The 21,818-nt window shown below is 38.9% G+C and overlaps 1 protein-coding gene across 3 annotated transcripts in view; it reads right to left on the minus strand.

Moving 5' to 3' along the window:
• EPS15 (epidermal growth factor receptor pathway substrate 15) overlaps window positions 1–21,324 on the minus strand; it is a 163,027-nt gene extending 141,703 nt beyond the window's left edge. For 2 of the 3 annotated variants that reach the window (XM_073233918.1, XM_037021845.2), the window contains exon 1: window positions 21,148–21,323. In XM_073233918.1, the coding sequence (XP_073090019.1) occupies window positions 21,148–21,180 (33 nt within the window). In that variant the 5' untranslated portion in view covers window positions 21,181–21,323. Of the gene's footprint in view, window positions 1–21,147 lie in introns of all 3 variants that reach the window. The other variant, XM_037021847.2, reaches the window with a different exon arrangement.
• Between the last annotated feature and the right edge of the window lie 494 nt (window positions 21,325–21,818).

Genomic DNA, 21,818 nt, shown 5'->3' on the forward strand with positions numbered 1-21,818 from the left:
TCCCACCCACCCTTCCCAGTTCCTTTCCCCTTGGCAACTGTTAGTCCATTCTTGGGTTCTGTGAGTCTGCTGCTGTTTTGTTCCTTCAGTTTTTTTCTTTGTACTTATACTCCACAGATAAGTGAAATCATTTGATACTTGTCTTTCTCTGTCTGGCTTATTTCACTGAGCATAATACCCTCTGGCTCCATCCATGTTGTTGCAAATGGTAGGATTTGTTTTCTTCTTATGGCTGAATAATATTCCATTGTGTATATGTACCACATCTTCTTTATCCATTCATCTACTGATGGACACTTAGGTTGCTTCCATTTTTTGGCTATTGTAAATAGTGCTGCAATAAACATAGGAGTGCATATGTCTTTTTCAAACTGGGCTGCTGCATTCTTAGGGTAAATTCCTAGGAGTGGAATTCCTGGCACGTATTTTTAAAAACAGAATGTTTTATGAAGTTTTCCTTATAAAGGGGTTTTCTAGTAAGTTTATAGGAAAACAAGTCTTGTCCACTTTAATCTGTGATCACTTGTACTAGTAAAATTCCTGTACTGAAATAAGTATAAAATTAGTGATAAAAAGCTGTGAGGGTATAAAAGAAAAAAAGCTGCTAAGCACAGAGACATTTTAAGTAAGTCTGGTTCAAAGGTACAATCGAGTTGAATTTTTGAACAGTCCTAAAGTACCAGATGGTCCAGAATCCACCCCCAGATCTTACAAGACCCTGCATAAAAATGTGCCAGAAAAAAAACAAAAAACAAAAAACAAAAACACAGAACAGCATGTAGAAAACAGGCTAAGAATGAAAAGAACTCTGCCTACAAAGAATGATGAAAACTGTATGGAAACTGAAATCATCCAATCTTCTTCATGTTTACAACTTCTAATGCCAGTTCCCTATGCTAAGTGAACTTTACAAACTATAAACAGCCTTTGAAGCCAAATTAAATACACTTAATTCTTCACAATAGTATTTTTGAGTTATTGCTCCTATCTGAGCAAATTACAACTGCTGTCTGCTTTGTCATTCAAGATCTTATAAACAAAAAATCACTTGCTTAATTTCAAAACTCAAAGGTATACATAGAAGAATTCAGTTATGTAGTACCATCTGTAACTCTATAAAAAAGAATTCAGCTAAGGTATATCTAAGGTTATTTGTAACAGCATTAATAATTGTCATATAAATTACTTGTATACACAAAGGCTTGATTACATAAACTATAAAACATCCAATCAATAAATAAGCTCTAAAGACATTAAAAAGATGCTACAAAGATCACAAAGGCAAACACCTATAATGTTACCTTAAAGAAAACAGAATAAAATACAAGTATACACGTTTGTGTCTGTGACAGAGAGAGAGAGAGAGAGAGAGAGAGAGAGAGAGAAAGAGAGAGAGAGAGAGAAAGGAGAGAGGGAGAGAGAAAAGTAGGGGGTTACAACTGCATTTTTAAAAACATGCAAAGAAAAGAAAAAAACAGGAAAAGTAAAATTTAAAGAACAGGGTGAATAGTATTCATGCTTTTTCTTGTTATTTTCTGCATGTTCTGAGTTTTCTTTAATGAGTTAAGAATTTTGAAAATGAAAAAATTTAAAGGAATATTTATATGAGTTCTGCATATAAGCACCACCAATAGTAACAGCACTCCTACTTATTGAATGCCCCTTATATTTCAACAATGTATATACATCACACATAAGGAAAGGGAAGTTCAGGGACTTTAAGTAACTTGCCATGGTCATGAAGAGAAAATACAAGAGGTAGAAGAGAGAATACAAGAGGTAGAAGGAAAACTCAAATCCAGGAGAATTCAAAACACTTGTACTACATCTAGTGTTCTTCCCACTACACAAAATTTCTCTCAGTATCCCTGGGATAGAAATCTTGATACTCTAAATGTTTTACATACTGTTTTAAGGTAGGTCACCAATTCTTTGAAGCCTGTCCTTGAAACCCCTTCTGAACGTCCTATGCTCTAGGTTAAAAATTCTTGCTTTATTGCAGAGAAGAAAAAATATAGAAGAAATCACAAGAAAGTGTATGTTATATCCCCCAATGTGGATCCTGTGCACCAAAATACAATTTGACTTCAGTCAAATGTTCCTACGGATTTTTGTGTCCTTTTAAGTATAATTTAAAATGTCATCTACAGTAAAAATCAACTTAAAAACTAAATTACAACAAAAAGTTCCACCACCATCACAGGATACTCATCCCACAGCACCCAGTGCCTTACTTCTATTGCCCTTTATCTTAGTACTTATCCCAGAGAGTGGGTGTTCATCTCCCTAAGACTAAAAGGTACTCTGTGTATGTATGAGTTTAGGTCTCTCTTTGTATGCCCAAAGCCGAACACATTAGTGACACACAGGAAGGATTCAGTAAATGTTTTCTGAAATAAAAGATGATCAACCAGCATAAATTATGGAAGCACCTTTAATCCATGTAAGTTTCATATTTTTAGTGTATGCAAGACATGCCTGCATTGTATCTACAGAATACAAGAAGGAATGAAGTTAACAATAATCACTGGTATCAGTGGTCTATGAAAATTCTAATTAAGTGCAATATTTCATAAAAATTAACAGCCTATAGATAACTAAAATCCACTGATTATAAATATCTAACTAGTGGTTGTAGTAATTATTATTATTATTATTATTATTATTATTAACAGTTGCTCCTATTTAAACTGATCCTGGACATTTATATCCATTATTTCACATAATCTTCACAACAAATCCTGCAGGTTAAGTTTATCCCCCATTTTATAGGTTAAAAAAAAAAAGGAGGGCCTAAGAAACTTGTAACACAATATTTAATTCTGTTTAAAGGATTCAAACCTCAGATATCCTGACTGTAAAGCCCAAGATCCCCCACTACCTTACCCTAGCTCTCAATGATGTTTATATCTGGACTCTCAGAAGTCCTTAGACCTAGTGGTTCTTCATTTTATGTAATAAAATAGTTTGTTTCTAGGGGAATTTTTTTCTGATACATGGTATCATCTTTAGCAATAAAATGCTGAAGGAAGTCCAACCCACACTATCATGTCCAAGAGAATATTAGCTTAAAATAAATATTGGCATGGTGTATACTAACCTAGACAGGCTTAGATTTTCATGAGTAATAAGTTCCTAGGTTGCAAAATATAAAACTGTCTTCTACTACAAAAACCATCCACTATGATCTGGTACAATAATCACTTTCTAGAGATTGGTATATGCAATGATAAATTGATTTTCACATAAGAAGATGTAGCCTAGAAGATACGTTGTTATAACCAAGGAAGGACACCATAATTAGCTCTGTCAGAGCTATTTTGCCCTACAGACACATTCATTCAATTTGTTTATACTACCTGGGTTATAATTCTGGACCTGCTACTGAGCAGCAGTTGACCTTGAACAAAAAATTTCACCTATGTGCCTAAATTTTCTCTAGTTGTAAAATACAGATCATAAGGATGATCCAATTATTAGGTTGTAAGGATTATTTAAAAGTTCATCAGGTTGTAAGATTATTAAAAACAGTGCCTGACACACCCTAAGAATTATAATTATCATCCTAATATTGACCTCTCTCTCCCTCTCACATACAAAGATCCCGAATTCTGAATAATGTGTTCCTTTTACATAAAAGAGGAATGGAATAGCATGTAAATGTTCAATGTCATTCCTAAATTTGTCTGAGATATTGTCAATGACTGTTTATAGGAAGCAGCATGGCAAATGTGCTTGAGAACAGATGCGCCTGAGTTCAAATCTACCACTTACAACGCAACCCTAAGTAAGTAATAGAAGATTAATTCCTACTCATAGAAAGTCTTTGAAGATTAAATGAAATATACATGTCAATCACCTAAAAGTACCTACTCCTCACTAGGCATTTAAGAAATGTCAGTCCTCTTCCTCCTTAACAGTGGCATAAGAATGTTTTCCTTCGAGGACCTTTGCATTAATTTTTAGCCCACTAGGTAGAATTGTTCCACAACTAAAATAAGACCACACTAAGGCAGGCAGAGAAATACACATAAAATTAAGTTTACAAGGGTGGAGCCAAGATGGCGGCATAAGTAGCTCAATAGAAATCTCCTCCCAAAAGCATATCTATTTATGAAAATACAATAAATACAACTCTTCCTAAAAGAGACACCAGTGGATACAGTACAACAGCCAGGATACATCTACATCTCCAAGAACTCAACATCACACGAAGGGGGTAAGATACAAGCCATGGCCCGGTGGGACCTGAACGCCCCCCCCCAACCCCAGAACCTGGCAGGAAGAAAGGAGTCAGAATGGGGAGGGAGTGAAAGCCAAGGATTGCTAAACAACCAGCGCTAGAAATCGCACCTGGAGCGCAGACACAAGGTGCACAGGGTGCTGGATATTAGAGAAACAGAAAAGCAAAACCTGCAGGCAGGTCCCCGCAATGGCGCCCCTGAGAAAAAAGAAAAGTGAGTGCTTTTTGCAAGTCTTAAAGAAACAGGGACCACACAGCTGGACGAAGTCATCCCGGCACACTTAGCTAGCAGCTGGGAATCCCAGGAAACATCAGGCGCCCTAATAGTCTGGATGGCAGTGCAACTCTGAAGCCCCTCATGGCACTAAGCAGACTGCCAGTCATTCCCCCAACTGGCGCGGACCCCAACACACCAGCCCAGTAGTGGCAGAGGGGCAGCGTGCACTGGGGGCGGTGGTGCCAGAGGGGACTGGGAGCAGCCCACACATGCTGGTGGCAGCAGAAGGGACCAGGAGCAGCCCATGCAAGCCCGCTATGGTGACAATCGAGTGGCCTGAGAGAGGCCCACATGAGCCCGATGTGGCAGCGACCTAGCGGCCCAGGAGCAGCCCGCATGTGCCAGGGACCATGGCACCAGAGAGGCACTGGAGAGCCCCGCACGAGCCCGCGGTGGGGGTGACCAAGCGACCCGGGAGCAGCCCACCCGTGCCACTGGTGGCAGTGCCAGAGAGGCATGGGACAGGCCCACGCGAACCTCCAGCAGTGCCAGAGGGAGCAGCCATGCTACCCGCAACCAAACGGAATCGCTGTCCAATGCACAGCCACAAGGGCCAGACCCAAAGGCCGCTGTCAGCACACAGATGCCGGGGAGGGGAGCCACTATCACGGAGGAGCACACCTGGTGTGCCTGCCACTCCCCACAGGGCTCTGTGCTGCTCTGAAAGAGACCCTGCCCACAGCAGTTTAGGGGATTAACCCAGTGGCTGCTCCAGGAGTGCGGGTAACCGACACAGGCAGCGTAGAAGGGCAAGGCATCCAGCAAGCAGGAAAGCACTTTCTTCTCCCAGCTGACACATCCACAACCTGCCTACAGCCACTGCTATCAACAGGAAAAGGCAAAAAAATTTAGTCCGGTCCAAAATAGTCCAGACAATCCCTGAGAGAGGATCTGCAGAGACAGACCTAACCAGTCTCCCTGAAAAAGAATTCTAAATTAAAATCCTAAGCATGCTGATGGATCTGCAGAGAAATATGCAAGAGCTAAAGGAACAAGTACAGAGGGAGACTACAGAAATAAAACAATCTCTGGAAGGACTTAAAAGCAGAATGGACAAGATGCAAGAGGCCATTAATGGAATAGAAACCAGAGAACAGGAATGCGTAAAAGCTGATGCAGAGAGAGATAAAAGGATCTTCAGAAATGAAACAATATTAAGAGAACTGTGTGACCAATCAAAAAGTAACAATATCTGCATTACAGCGGTACAAGAAGAAGAGAGAGAAAAAGGGATAGAAATTGTCTTTGAAGAAATAATTGCTGAAAACTTCCCCAAACTGGGGGAGGAAATAGTTCCTCAGATCACAGAAGCACACAGAACTCCCAACAGAAGGGACCCAAGGAGGACAACACCAAGACACATAATAATTAAAATGGCAAAGATCAAGGACAAGGACAGAGTAATAAAGGCAGCCAGAGAGGGAAAAAAGGTCACCTACAAAGGAAAACCCATCAGGCTATCATCAGACTTCTCGACAGAAACCTTACAGGACAGAAGAGAATGGCATGATATATTTAACGCAATGAAACAGAAGGGCCTTGAACCAAGGATACTGTATCCAGCACGATTATCATTTAAACATGAAGGAGGGATTAAACAATTTCCAGACAAGCAGAAGTTGAGGGAATTTGCCTCCCACAAACCACCTCTCCAGGGTATTTGAGAGGGACTGCTCTACATGGGGTCACTCCTAAAAAGAGCACAGAACAAAACACCCAACATATGAAGAAAGGAGGAGGAGGAATAAGAAGGGAGACAAATAAAGAATCATCAGACTGTGTTTATAATAGCTCAATAAGCGACTTAAGCTATACAGTAAGATAGTAAAGAAGCTAATCTTGAATCATTGGTAATCACAAACTTAAAGCCTACAATGGCAATAAGTACATATCTTTCAATAGTCATCCTAAATGTAAATGAACTGAATGCACCAATCAAAAGACACAGAATAATAGAATGGATAAAAAAGCAAGACCCATCTACTTGCTGCTTACAAGAAACTCACCTCAAACCCAAAGACATGCACAGACTAAAAGTCAACGGATGGAAAAAAAAAATTTTCAGGCAAACAACAGAGAGAAGAAAGCAGGGGTTGCAGTACTAATATCAGACAAAATAGACTTCAAAACAAAGAAAGTAACAAGAGATAAAGAATGACACTACAGAACGATAAAGGGCTCAGTCCAACAAGAGGATATAACCATTATAAATAAATATGCACCCAACACAGGAGCACAAGCATATGTGAAACAAATACTAACAGAACTAAAGGGGTAAATAGACTGCAATGCATTCATTTTAGGAGACTTCAACACACCACTCACCCCAAAGCATAGATCCACCGGGCAGAAAATAAGTAAGGACACTGAGGCACTGAACAACACAGTAGAACAGATGGACCTAATAGACATCTATATGACTCTACAGCCAAAAGCAACAGGATATACATTCTTCTCAAGTGCACACGGAACATTCTCCAGAATGGACCACATACTAGCCCACGAAAAGAGCCTCAGTAAATTCCAAAATATTGAAATTCTACCAACCAACTCTTCAGACCACAAAGGTATAAAACTAGAAATAAATTCTACAAAGAAAACAAAAAGGCTCACAAACACATGGAGGCTTAACAACATGCTCCTAAATAATCAATGGATCAACGAACAAATTAAAATAGAGATCAAGGAATATATGGAAACAAATGACAACAACAACACAGAGCCCCAACTTCTGTGGGATGCAGCGAAAACAGACTTAAGAGGAAAGTATATAGCGATTGAGGCACACTTGAAGAAGGAAGAACAATCCCAAATGAATAGTCTAACATCACAATTATCGAAACTGGAAAAAGAAGAACAAATGAGGCCTAAAGTCAGCAGAAGGAGGGATATAATAAAGGTCAGAGAAGAAATAAACAAAATTGAGAAGAATAAAACAATAGCAAAAATCAATGAAACCAAGAGCTGGTTCTTTAAGAAAATAAACAAAATAGATAAGCCTCTAGCCAAACTTATTAAGAGAAACAGAGAATCAACACAAATCAACAAAATCAGAAATGAGAACGGAAAAATCACAACAGACGCCACAGAAATACAAAGAATTATTAAAGACTACTAGGAAAACCTATATGCCAACAACCTAGAAGAAATGGACAACTTCCTAGAAAAATACAACCTTCCAAGACTGACCAATGAAGAAACACAAAAGTTAAACAAACCAATTATGAGCAAAGAAATTGAAATGGTAATCAAAAAACTGCCCAAGAACAAAACCCCCGGGCCGGACAGATTTACCTCGGAATTTTATCAGACACACAGAGAAGACATACTATCCATTCTCCTTAAAGTTTTCCAAAAAATAGAAGAGGAGAGAATACTCCCAAACTCATTCTATGAAGCCAACATCACCCTAATACCAAAACCAGGCAAAGATCCCTCAAAAAAGAATATTACAGACCAATATCCCTGATGAATGTAGATGCAAAAATACTCAATAAAATATTAGCAAATGGAATTCAAAAACATATCAAAAGGATCATACACCATGACCAAGTGGGATTTATCCCAGGGATGCAAGGATGGTACAACATTCGAAAATCCATCAACATCATCCACCACATAAACAAAAAGAACCACAAAAAACACATGATCATCTCCATAGATGCTGAAAAAGCATTTAACAAAATTCAACATCCATTCATGATAAAAACTCTCAGCAAAATGGGTATAGAGGGCAAGTACCTCAACATAATAAAGGCCATAGATGATAAACCCACAGCCAACATTATACTGAACAGCAAGAAGCTGAAAGCTGTTCCTCTGAGATCGGGAACAAGACAGGGATGCCCACTCTCCCCACTGTTATTTAACATAGTACAGGAGGTCCTAGCCACGGCAATCAGACAAAAGAAAGAAACACAAGGAATCCATATTGGTAAAGAAGTTAAACTGTCACTATTTGCAGATGACATGATATTGTACATAAAAAACCCTAGACTCCACTCCAAAACTACTAGAACTGATATGGAATACAGCAAAGTTGCAGGATACAAAATTAACACACAGAAATCTGTGGCTTTCCTATATACTAACAATGAACCAAAAGAAAGAGAAATCAGGAAAACAATTTCATTCACAATTACATCAAAAAGAATAAAATACCTAGGAATAAACCTAACCAAAGAAGTGAAAGACCTATACCCTGAAAACTACAAGTCACTCTTAAGAGAAATTAAAGGGGACACTAACAAATGGAAACTCATACCATGCTCGTGACTAGGAAGAATTGATATCGTCAAAATAGCCATTCTGCGCAAAGCAATATATAGATTTGATGTAATCCCTATCAAATTACCACCAACATTCTTCAACAAACTGGAACAAATAATTCAAAAATTCATATGGAAACAGCAAAGACCTGGAATAGCCAAAGCAACCGTGAGAAAGAAGACTGAAGTAGGGGGGATCTCACTCCCCAACTTCAAGCTCTACTACAAAGCCATAGTAATCAAGACAATTAAGTACTGGCACAAGAAGAGAGCCACAGACCAGTGGAACAGATTAGAGACCCCAGAAATTAACCCAAACATATATGGTCAATTAATATTTGATAAAGGAGCCATGGACATACAATGGCGAAATGACAGTCTCTTCAACAGATGGTGCCTGCAAAACTGGACAGCTATGTGTAGGAGAATGGAACTGGACCATTGTCTAACCCCATGCACAAAAGTAAATTCAAAATGGATCAAAGACCTGAATGTAAGTCATAAAACCATAAACTCCTAGAAAAAAACATAGGCAAATACCCCTTAGACATAAACATGAGTGACCTCTTCTTGAACATATCTCCCCGGGCAAGGAAAACAACAGCAAAAAGGAGCAAGTGGGACTATATTAAGCTGAAAAGCTTCTGTATAGCAAAAGACACCATCAATAGAACAAAAAGGTACTCTACAGTATGGGAGAATATATTTGTAAATGACAGATCCAATAAAGGTTTCACGTCCAAAATATATAAAGAGCTCACCCACCTCAACAAACAAAAAATAAATAATCCAATTAAAAAATGGGCAGAGGAACTGAACAGACAGTTCTCCAAAAAAGAAATAGAGATGACCAACAGACACATGAAAAGATGCTCCACATTGCTAATTACCAGAGAAATGTAAATTAAAACCACAATGAGGTATCACCTCACACCAGTAAGGATGGCTGCCATCCAAAAGACAAACAACAACAAATGTTGGCGAGGTTGTGGAGAAAGGGGAACCCTCCTACACTGCTGGTGGGAATGTAAATTAGTTCAACCATTGTGGAAAGCAGTATGGAGGTTCCTCAAAATGCTCAAAATAGACTTACCATTTGACCCAGGAATTCCACTCCTAGGAATTTACCCTAAGAACGCAGCACTCAAGTTTGAAAAAGACAGATGCACCCCTATGTTTATCGCAGCACTATTTACAATAGCCAAGAATTGGAAGCAACCTCAGTGGCCATCAGTAGATGAATGGATAAAGAAGATGTGGTACATATACACAATGGAATATTACTCAGCTATAAGAAGAAAACAAATCCTACCATTTGCAACGACATGGATGGAGCTAGAGGGTATTATGCTCAGTGAAATAAGCCAAGCAGAGAAAGACAAATACCAAATGATTTCACTCATCTGTGGAGTATAAGAACAAAGGAAAAACTGAAGGAACAAAACAGCAGCAGAATCACAGAACCCAAGAATGGACTAACAGGTACCAAAGCTAAAGGGAGTGGGGAGGATGTGTGGGTAGGGAGGGATAAGGGGGGGAAGAAGAAAGGGGGTATTATGATTAGCATGCATAATGGGGGGTTGGGAGAAAGGGGAAGGCTGTACAACACAGAGAAGACAAGTAGTGATTCTACAACATTTTGCTATGCTGATGGACAGTGACTGTAAAGGGGTTTGTGGGGGGGACCTGGTATAGGGGAGAGCCTAGTAAACATAATATACTTCATGTAATTGTAGATTAATGATAACAAAAAAAAAGAAAGAAAGAAAAGGGGGATTACTTCCTGATAGGATAAAACTAACTGTAAATCAATGATTAATGCATGCTTTAAATATCCTTAATTTTGATCATTTAAAGGGTGTCAGATGATCAGCTATGGAAGTACATTTTTCTGATAATATTCCTTTCTCTTGAAAAAAAAAAAAAAAGCAGTTCCTGTGTGGTGATCTCCAATAAGTTCTTCACAATGGTATAAAGGGCATATCAAAGTGTGGGCAAAGGGTTTGTTTGTGTTTATACAGAGGATCAAAGCCTAATTTGGCTACCCAGAAAACGAATTAAGATATGACATGAAGAACTTCCAACATCAACATTCTCTGGAAGAGTCATTCCAGAAGATGATCATCAAAAAACTTCAACAAAGATCCTGGCGCTGTTGCAGTTGTAGCTGCATTCATCCCACTGGTTCCTGGACTTGCCATGGGAATGAAGAAGGAGATATCTAAGCTGGTCTGTGCATACAGTAAAACAACAAATTTGACTGGATCTATACTGTCGGAACTCAACCAAGAATTAGGAGAAGTGCAAGTTGCAGTGCTCCAAAATCTTGCAACTACAGACTATCTACTGTTAAAAGAACATATGGGATGTGAACAGTTCCCAGGAATGTGTTGTTTTAATTTGTCTGATTTTTCTCAAACTATTCAAATTCAGTTAGACAATATCCATCATATCATTGATAAGTTTTCACAAATGCCTAGGGTGTCTAACTGGTTTTCTTGGTTTTACTGGAGATGGCTGGCAATTGTAGGTCTGCTTTGGTTATGAAGCTGTATTCCTATTATGTTAATGTGTGTGCACAATTTAATTAGTAGTTTAAAACCTATACATGCTTACGTTACTCTATAAGAAGATTTATCAAAGAAATAATGAATCTCCCCATGTTTTCTTCCGTCTGCTACTTCTATAGCTTTTCTTCTTCCTTCCTAATTACAACCCTTAAGTAGAATTTGTGCCTCATAACCAAATTACCGAGTATCATAATTCATCCAAGTGGTAAAGATACCTCAAGACAAATGCTCGGCATAAAAGTCACAGGGCATAAATCTGCAAAGAAGTAAAAAGCCAACCTTTTCAAACAATATTGCTTCTCCCTCACTTACCAACTTTACATTTCCGTGTATGGCCCCGGAAGATGACTGGTTAGCCATAGACGGGTAAGATTCCTCAAGGGAGGAACAACCTAAGACAGGCACAGTCGCAGGGGGGCCATCAGGTGAGAAATTGGGGATCAACAGAGGTGAGGCTTAGAACCTCACCCCCCCTGTTTTGAGAGAAATCTTCTGCATCCATGGATGTTTTGTTGCCCTTATCCAGCTTGGATTAATACTTAGTCTATAGGCACAGACCTGATCATCTACATTTGCCCTCTTACAGCAGTAAATTATGTTTTCTACCTTTATCTTGTATCTACCTACCACTTCAGCATTTTATTAAAAACAATAATAATAATAATAATAATAATAAGGGAGAAATGTGAGATTCACACATAAACCAAGTATAAAAATCAAACAAATATTCATATTTGACCTGATTGTTTATAGTTCATATGCGTGATCAAAACTGAAAGTTTCTGTGATGACTGTTCACCATGTAAGAACTTACTCACTATCTAAAAATTTGTTCACCATGTACGAACTTGTTTGTTATGCTTCAGAAGATTGGAGACTGTTGAGAATTAGGCTTAGGGTTGATTAATGGTTGTTCATTGAGTCCCCTATACAGAATTTTATTGTTGTTAACAACCATTTAATCAATAAATATGAGAGATGCCCTCTCAAAAAAAAAAAAAAAAGAATAAAATACCTAGGAATAATCCTAACCAAGGAAGTGAAAGACCTATACCCTGAAAACTACAAGACACTCTTAAGAGAAATTAAAGAGGACACTAACAAATGGAAACTCACCCATGCTCCTGGCTAGGAAGAAATAATATTGTCAAAATGGCCATCCTGCCCAAAGCAATATACATATTTGATGCAATCTCTATCAAATTACCAACAACATTCTTCAATGAACTGGAACAAATAGTTCAAAAATTCATATGGAACCACCAAAGACCCCAAATAGCCAAAGCAATCCTGAGAAGGAAGAATAAAGTGGGGGGGGTTCTCACTCCCCAACTTCAAGCTCTACTACAAAGCTACAGTAATCAAGATAATTTGGTTCTGGCACAAGAACAGAGCCACAGACAAGTGGAACAGAATAGAGACTCCAAACATTAACCCAAACATATATGGTCAATTAATATATGATAAAGGAGCAATTAATATATGATAAATGGACGTACAATGGAGAAATGAAAGTCTCTTCAACAGATGGTGCTGGCAAAACTGGACAGCTACATGTGAGAGAATGAAACTGGATCACTGTCTAACTCCATACACAAAAGTAAATTCGAAATGGATCAAAGACCTGAATGTAAGTCATGAAACAATAAAACTCTTAGAAAAAAACATAAGCAAAAATCTCATGGACATAAACATGAGTGACTTCTTCATGAACATATTTCCCCGGGCAAGGAAAACAAAAGCAATAATGAACAAGTGGGACTATATCAAGCTAAAAAGCTTCTGTACAGCATAGGACACCATCAATAGAACAAAAAGGTACCCTACAGTATGGGAGAATATATTCATAAATGACAGATCCAATAAAGGGTTGACATCCAAAATATACAAAGAGCTCACACACTTCAACAAACAAAAAGCAAAAAATTCAATTAAAAAATGGGCAGAGGAGCTGAATAGACAGTTTTCTAAAGAAGAAATTCAGATGGCCAACAGACACATGAAAAGATGCTCCACATCGCTAGTCATCAGAGAAATGCAAAATAAAACCACCATGAGATATCACCTCACACCAGTAAGGATCGCCACCATCCAAAAGACAAACAATGACAAATGTTGGCGAGGTTGTGGAGAAAGGGGAACCCTCCTACACTGCTGGTGGGAATGTAAATTAGTTCAACGATTGTGGAAAGCAGTATGGAGGTTCCTCAAAATGCTTAAAATAGAAATACCATTTGACCCAGGTATTTCACTTCTAGGAATTTACCCTAAGAATGCAGCAGCCCAGTTTGAAAAAGACAGATGCACCCCTATGTTTATCGCAGCACTATTTACAATAGCCAAGAAATGGAAGCAACCTAAATGTACATCAGTTGATGAATGGATAAAGAAGATGTGGTACATATACACAATGGAATATTATTCAGCCATAAGAAGAAAACAAATCCTACCATTTGCAACAACATGGATGGAGCTAGAGGGTATTATGCTCAGTGAAATAAGCCAGGCAGAGAAAGACAAGTACCAAATGATTTCACTCATATGTGGAGTATAAGAACAAAGAAAAACTGAAGGAACAAAACAGCAGCAGAATCACAGAACCCACGAATTGACTAACAGTTACCAAAGGGAAACGGACTGGGGAGGATGGGTGGGATGGGAGGGATAAGGTCGGGAAAAAGAAAGGGGGCATTACAATTAGCATATATAATGTGGGGGGGTTTATGGGGCAGGCTCTACAACACAGAGAAGACAAGTAATGATTTTACAGTATCTTACTATGCTAATGGACAGTGACTGTGAAGGGGTATGTGGGGGGGACTTGGTGAAGGGGGGAGCCTAGTAAACATAATGTTCTTCATGTAATTGTAGATTAATGATACCAAAGAAGAAAATTAAGTTCACAATTTCTGGCTTTCTTCCATTTAAGTTTTTTAAGCTTAAATGCACAATTAGTCATCTCTGGCTTGTGGCAGGTTTAGGAATAAAAATATGAAGATAAACTATTCCCCCATCCCTATACTAAGATAGCAAGCACATAGCTCTGTATCTCCTATATGCCTTAGTAGATCACTAAATTTGAAAAGTATAAATTTAGACCAGTGACTCTTAACTGGAGGCAATTTTGTGCCCCAGGGAACATTTGGCAATGTCTGGAGATATTTTTTTTTTTGAAGATAACACATAATTTATTTTTCCAAATGTGATAAAATAGTATATGCTTTTTTGTAGCCTCCCCATAGAACATGAACATTTTTACACATTTTTTATGTCTTTACACAGATAGATTTTTGCTCTTATGGAATTTTTTTTTTTAGAGGGCATCTCGCATATTTGTTGATCAAATGGTTGTTAACAACAATAAAATTCTGTATAGGGGACTCAATGCACAATCATTAATCAACCCCAAGCCTAATTCTCAACAGTCTCCCATCTTCTGAAGCATAACAAACAAGTTCTTACATGGTGAACCAGTTCTTACATAGTGAATAAGTTCTTACATGGTGAACAGTGCACAGGCAGTCATATCACAGAAACTTTCGGTTTTGATCACGCATCATGAACTATAAACAATAAAGTCAGATATGATTATTCATTTGATTTTTATACTTGATTTATATGTGAATCCCACATTTCTCCCTTATTATTATTATTTTTTTAATAAAATGCTGAAGTGGTAGGTAAATGCAAGATAAAGGTAGAAAACATAATTTAGTGCTGTAAGAGGGCAAATGTAGATGATCAGGTCTGTGCCTATAGACTAAGTATTAATCCAAGCTTGCCTAGAGATATTTTTGATTGCCCCAGCTGGAGAGACTGCAAAACATCCCTCCATGCACAGGACTTGCCCCCACATCCAATTATCTGGCCGCAAAAGTCAGTAGCACCAAGGCTGAGAAACCATAATTGAAAAGAAAAAAAGTACTGTAATATAGAAACTTTCTGCCCCAAAAGTATATTCTTGCCCCAGTGTTCTTGGCCAGATTTTTACTTTTACTGAAGACATAATAAGAAATAAGCAGTTTGATTATTTCAGAAGTTTGGAAATTCCTCGTATTTTTAAAGTCCATTATGAAATCCCCAATCTAAAGAGGTAGGAAGTAAGACTTTTCTTTGTATATTTGTATCACATAAAAACAAGTTTTTAAAAGAGCTCCAACCTTTATTTTTTAATTGCACCTCCAATATGAAAGCATTAGAATAATTCACTGCTGCACTGTTGGTAGTAAGACTGAAACACCATAAATACCCATCATTAGGTGACTAGTTCTGTAAATTACAGTATATTCATATAAAGGATATCCTCAAGTTTTGAAAATAATAAGGGAGATCTGAACGTGCTGGTATAGGGCAATCTTATAGATCAATTAAGCTTAAGTAAATAAACTCTGAAACAATATGCAGCTTACTCAAAAGAAAAATATATATACATATGTATGTCTATGTATATATTCACATATACATATATGTATACATATATGTATATATTCATATACCTCACAGATTATTGCTAGGAATTCACACAAGAAACTGGCAAGAGTAAGTGCCTCTAAGAAGAGCCCAGAGCAGGAAGGGACCTTTACTGGTATTTTCAGAATTTTTTTTTTCAACATGGGTTTATGCTGGCTTATTTACTGACTGTAAAACTTAAATCACAAATCCTGAGGCTGAGTATTTTCCAACTTGAAAAGATGAAAATAACAGCCTACCTCATTGGTTATTGTGAAGATCAAATGACAGAGCATAATATGCTTTGTAAATTATAAGGCAGCACACAAAATTATAAATTAGTCCTCTGACAATTTTCCAAACCAATTATAATAATTATTACCATTCTTCTAACCAATTTCTCTAAACCCAAAGATGCGACTGTTTAAAATGAAATGCTAAGTGAAGATGCAATCTTAGAACACAGATTCTGATTTTACAGTTATTGATTTTCTATTTAAAAGAGTAAATTTTCAAAAAAAGTTGTCATTTAAAAATGGCAAATCAGCTGATTACAGAAGAAAAACATGCTCGGTGTTGAAAAGAAGACAAATAAAAACTATAACTGTGCTATTATAAAATCTTGGTATTTTTCTCTTCAGTCTTTTTTCTATGTATGTTAATTGGGTTAGATCATTCGTCTAAAAATGTTTCCTCTTTACTAAACACAGCATTCAAGTTACAACATCCCTCAGATTATTATAAACTCCTTTATAAATATAATTTTTAATGAAGGCATAACATTTTATCTTGTTGATCAGTATTCAACCACTTTCAAATGAAATTCCAGTGTATGGATTTGCCTAATGAACTCTGCCTGAATTAACTTTTTATTCATTTCTACCAGTTCTCCAAGTAACCATCTATCTCCTCCCTTCCCTCTCACTCCCCCCCATTTTCCTGCTTTTGGTTTCCAGAGTTCCAATTTTATTATGTGCAAAACTTGCTAAACAAAGAAACATTTGTGTTTATAGTTTCTTGAAGAGCAAGTCAAATACCTTAGATTGAGCCCTTAAATCAGACTATTAGTGAGAGTGGAGATTAGAACTATGATTCATTAAATAAAGATGCTCACTCTTTCTCTACATGTTAGTCTGTTACTAACATTATGTCTGCAAATAGAGTGAAAACAAAGGAACGCACTCAGATTATTCCTGGAAGGCTCTTTATTGGACAAACTCAACTGTTCCTAATTAATTTTAACTATGACAACTCCTCCGAAATACTGAACATTCCAAGTCATTTTTGAGAACAGTTAGGTATCACTCTAGGAAGTACAATTTCCTGAGTATACTGTACAGTAACTGCAGGCAAAAAAAAAAAATCATTATTGTGCCCTTCCCACAGTAAGAACTCAAATAATGTCATGTTGAATGAATACCCCTTTTCTGCTTCTGAGAACATGTTGTAATTTTCATACTCTACCCTGTATTTACTGTTTAAATCAGACTACAAGGGGATATATTATTGACACATACTGTATACCTTTTTTTAAATGAATTGAAAATAAGCACCAGAAACTATGAAATTATAGATTTTTTCCTCTAATTTCTAGATTTTCTGTAATGCTATTACATGACCCGTGCAATTAAAAAGAACATTAAAAGTATTCTTATAGCATTTACTGTTAAAGACCATATACTAAGATTTTTTAAATTAAGTCCCATTCTAAGGGCATTTTTATTATTAAAAAAAAAGAATCCTTGCTAAATTAAAAGAAGAAAACTTCAGCATAAAGCTGAACTGCTAGAAATTATTTAAAATACTCATATCATGCCATATTTCAACAAAATAAAATTTTCATCATCATCAAGAGCTCTACTTGTTCACCCACAATTATATTGTCAAGATACAATGAAAGGCACTGGAGATTCACAGACAAATGGCACAGATTCCATCCTCAAGAACTTTACTACCTAATTAGGGTATATATGAAAAAGAAAATAAAACATATAAAGGGGCATTGGATATCCAAGCATCTAGTACACAGAGAACTGTAGGGAAATAGCTTGTGACGTCCTACAGATCGTGGTTCAAATCTTAGATCTACCACTTACTAGCTAATGGAAATTACTTCCCTAGTTTGCAAAATGAAGTGTTAGATTGGGTGAGGTAAATTCACAGTACACCCAAAGGGAAGCTAGTGTATTATTGTTATTATTAGGGATACAGGCTTGAGGAAGAAACAGACATTTGGAAAAGCTTAAGAAGAGAAAGTATTATACCTTTTTTGTAATCCACCATATGCAAAAATCACAAGATCTTTCTCACTCAAGTTTAACTTCATATTGCTAAGAAAGTAGAACATCTAGTGAAGACAATGGAAATTAGAGCACACTAGGGCTACACAGCCCTAAAGTACCCTGGGAAAGTCAGCACTAGATCTATAAATCATAGAATATGACCTCTAAAAAGAGAATGCTGGCTGGAGAGGTCCTGAGGTCAGCTAATTCAAACTCCCCTACTAGAATACAAGCTCCATGTTTTGTTTGTCTCCAAGCTCTAAGAGTTACCCATTTTGTTCATTAGTATATCCTCAGTACCTAGAATAATTCCTAGCACATAGTGAACGCCCAGCAAATATTTGTTGAATGAATATTTAAGTTTAGAAAACTGAGGCCTGGAGACCTAACTCACTGCCATACAGTTTGCTCTTGGCAGAGCTGGGCCTGGAACGAACATTTCATTAGCCTAGTATTCTATTCTCTCTAGACATTAGAATATGATAATTTACGTAATTTATCTTGGTTGAGGAGTTGGAGGGCTGGCTGGCAGGCAGAGGAAGGAAGGAGTAAATTAAAACAGTTTTCACATTTTTCCCCCAAACTGTCAGTTTTGCTTAACTGATAAAGGCAAAAAATTATAAACAAGACAATCCAGCACACTTCCAGCACACAACTGGTACTTAACAAGTATTTGCTGAATGAATAAATCTACACACAAACCCTTATCTCATGACCGGAGGCAGAAACTAACTTCAGCATCTGCTTATCTTTGTAACTGTCATAGAGCCCTTTAGAATTTTCAGTCATTCATAAGACAGTTATTAATCACTTTCCTCTGGATGAGCACTGAGGAAGAGAGGTAGATTAAAAGATGTCCCTGCCCTGGAGGAGCTCTCACTTGAGTATGCCTATGCCTAAATGTGTGCGTTTTGGGGGTGGGGGTGAGGAGTGAGGGTGACATGAACATCCATAATGAATGTGAAACCAGGTTGCACTGTTATCTCAGTTTGCCTCAAGCAGTTAGCAAGTTAAATTAAAGAAACACAAATTAGCAAAGTTTTAAAATAACAGGGAGATATATTATGGTATATTAACACTTGGTAAGATTCTTTTTCCTGTGTCTTTACAAAAATCTTACTTCCTCTTAATGTCTTAAAATCAAAATATTCTAAATTGAATAATCAACATAAATGAACCATCCATGTATGTTCTCTCATATATGAGACACTGAAGGATAATACTCCTGATTCAGTATTTACTCTGTGTACATGTTAATATATATAACCACAAGTACATAAATTATTTCACTGTCTCCAGAACTTGCAAAACCTGAAGAAAATCCCCAAAGATGAATGCTAGTAAACAGAAACAACAAACACAATATTTCACAGGGAGAGAATGAAATACGCACATAACTAAGAAGGTCTACAGAAGACTTCAAAGGAACAAAAATCTTCAAGGTGGTCAAACTCGTGCCCCAACTGGCCAACAGAGCGAAAGAACAACAGCCTGCCTACAGGATAATGTTTAATGCAGATCACTAACTAAGCTTATATTAAAGTGAACACCCAAAAGTCAATGTTGCCATTCCTCTAATTTGAGTTTCAGGAGGACCCTCACAAAGATTCACCATCAAGACTAAACCATCACATTCCAAGGATTCTTCGCGGTTATCTATCTGTCAAATTAGGGAAGTAAACTGGGAAATAAACAGATTTCACTTTTATGAGACTGATACTTCCTGTGAACTAAAGTTAGTTTACATGGGGCACATGTTTATATGTGACTCCTGGTTTCTGCGGAAAATATTTTTTGGTCTTAGAGTGCTGGTGAAACACCTCAAAGCCTCTTGACCCCAACACAGAAAAATCTACCGCCGAGTGTATGCCCCAACCCAGGGTTAAAGCCTTGTTATGTACTGGAGTACCCAGGCCAAGGAAACCACAAAGTGGCAGAGAACTACAAAGGCAGGCAGAAAGGCTGCGGATGGGCCCCAACGGGGAAATACATTAGCCACCGGCTTTGGACAGAACAGGCTGAGGCGGTGAGGTTGGGGTGAGTTTTGGTCAGAGGAGCGGAAAGAGACTGACAGGTGCTTGTCACCTCATCATCCTGGACAACATGGGAAGATTATAATTGGCTTTCTTTACCGAAGGGCAGGTACAAGGCTGCCTAACAGTTTTCTGGGAAGCACAAGGACTGGGCTCTGAAGGAAACAGAAAAGCAAGAGAAAAGACCCTGAGAACAGATTTCGGTGAAGACGGCCCCAAGACGAGTAATCTCTATAGTAGTTCCCAGCACCAAGACAGCTGGAACTATCACTCCTGTTAAAGGATGTCTCCCTGTTATCCGCTGGCAGAGCGATTGAGAGCCCACACGGTGGGAATGGAAGCAAACTTGGGCAGGTTAAGACTGAATCGGGGGTCTAACCCAGAAAGAAACTTAATCAGGACGGTAAAAGGCTGAGTTCTAGAACGCGCTAGCAGAGTTAGGGACTTGGGTAGGATGAGATTTATTTGGGAAAGGTGTCTGGAGTAAACTGCTGTGGAAGGGAGGGTTTTCGTTGGACTCAGTGGGAAAATGACGGTTTAGAGAGGAGACTGGCTTTTAGGGGGTCTGGCTCAGGACGGTCACTCTAACTGGGGGAAGCGCGCTACTCAGGGGTGAGGCTGATCCGCACGAACTCAACAGGAGCTCACCTGGGGTACACATGGCCTGGAGAAGCAAACTCCTGGGTGGGTGAAAGCTAAGGGGAGCGGGAGGGGCACCCGCAGACCCGGCCGGGAACACGGTCCACTCCGCTGCGGGCGCAGGGGCCAGCGGTCAGGGGGTCGCGCGGGGCGGGGCCGGGGGCGCCGGCCGAGCCGGGGCGGGGTTGCTGCGGCCGCGGCGGAGCTACCAGCTCGGGATGGCGCCCTCTCTTAGTCACACACACTCGCTCTTGCTTTCACCATCGGCCGCCCAGCCCGGGACGGAGAGAAACCGGCCGGGATCAGTGAGCCATAGGGCGGTGGGGGAGGGGACCGGGCCGGGGACACCAGCCGACCGAGCCTGGCGGAAGGGCGGGCGGCTTTACCTGTGTCAGGGAGAGCTGGGCCGCCGCAGCCATGGTGTTTCCATCATGCACGGGAGGGGAAGGAAGGACTGGCGGATGGGGGCTCAGGGCGGGGAGGAGGCGGAGGGAGCGGCCAAAGGCGAGGCCCGAGCGAGCGAGCGGGCGTCTCCCCTAACTTCGACAACTTCCCTCCTCTCACCCGCCCCGCCCCTCCAGGCCCCGCCCACCCGGCGCAGGCAGAGGCGGTGCCCAAATACTGGCTCCGGATTTACGCTGCCGGACAGGAGCCTGCCCCCGGGCCGCTTGGGAAAACCCGGAGCGGTTATAAAATTAAAGCGGACCGGACTCCAGTTTACCCAGATTACACTTTACGCAGGTAACGTACCTACTCCAAATTTATTCTTTGGAAAAAGGAGGGAAATTATACCCTGAGTCCAGGTGGCTTAGTGAGGACTAAGTGACATAATGATAGAAATAACAGCACTTTGTATATGTCGGGCTCTGTGCTAGGCACTTTATTTTTGAACTGTATGAACAGAAGGAATTGAGACACAAAGAAGTTGTATAAATGAGGAAACCGAAACAGAAATAAATATTTTACCTAAAGTTATACAGATGATTAGATAGGCAGATGAGAATCCAGGTCTGAGTCCAGAACTTTTCATTTAACTATCTACTATTAGGGTGTCATA

Source organism: Manis javanica, chromosome 4 (assembly GCF_040802235.1).
Source record: "Manis javanica isolate MJ-LG chromosome 4, MJ_LKY, whole genome shotgun sequence".
In the NCBI taxonomy this organism is placed as follows: Eukaryota; Metazoa; Chordata; class Mammalia; order Pholidota; family Manidae; genus Manis; species Manis javanica.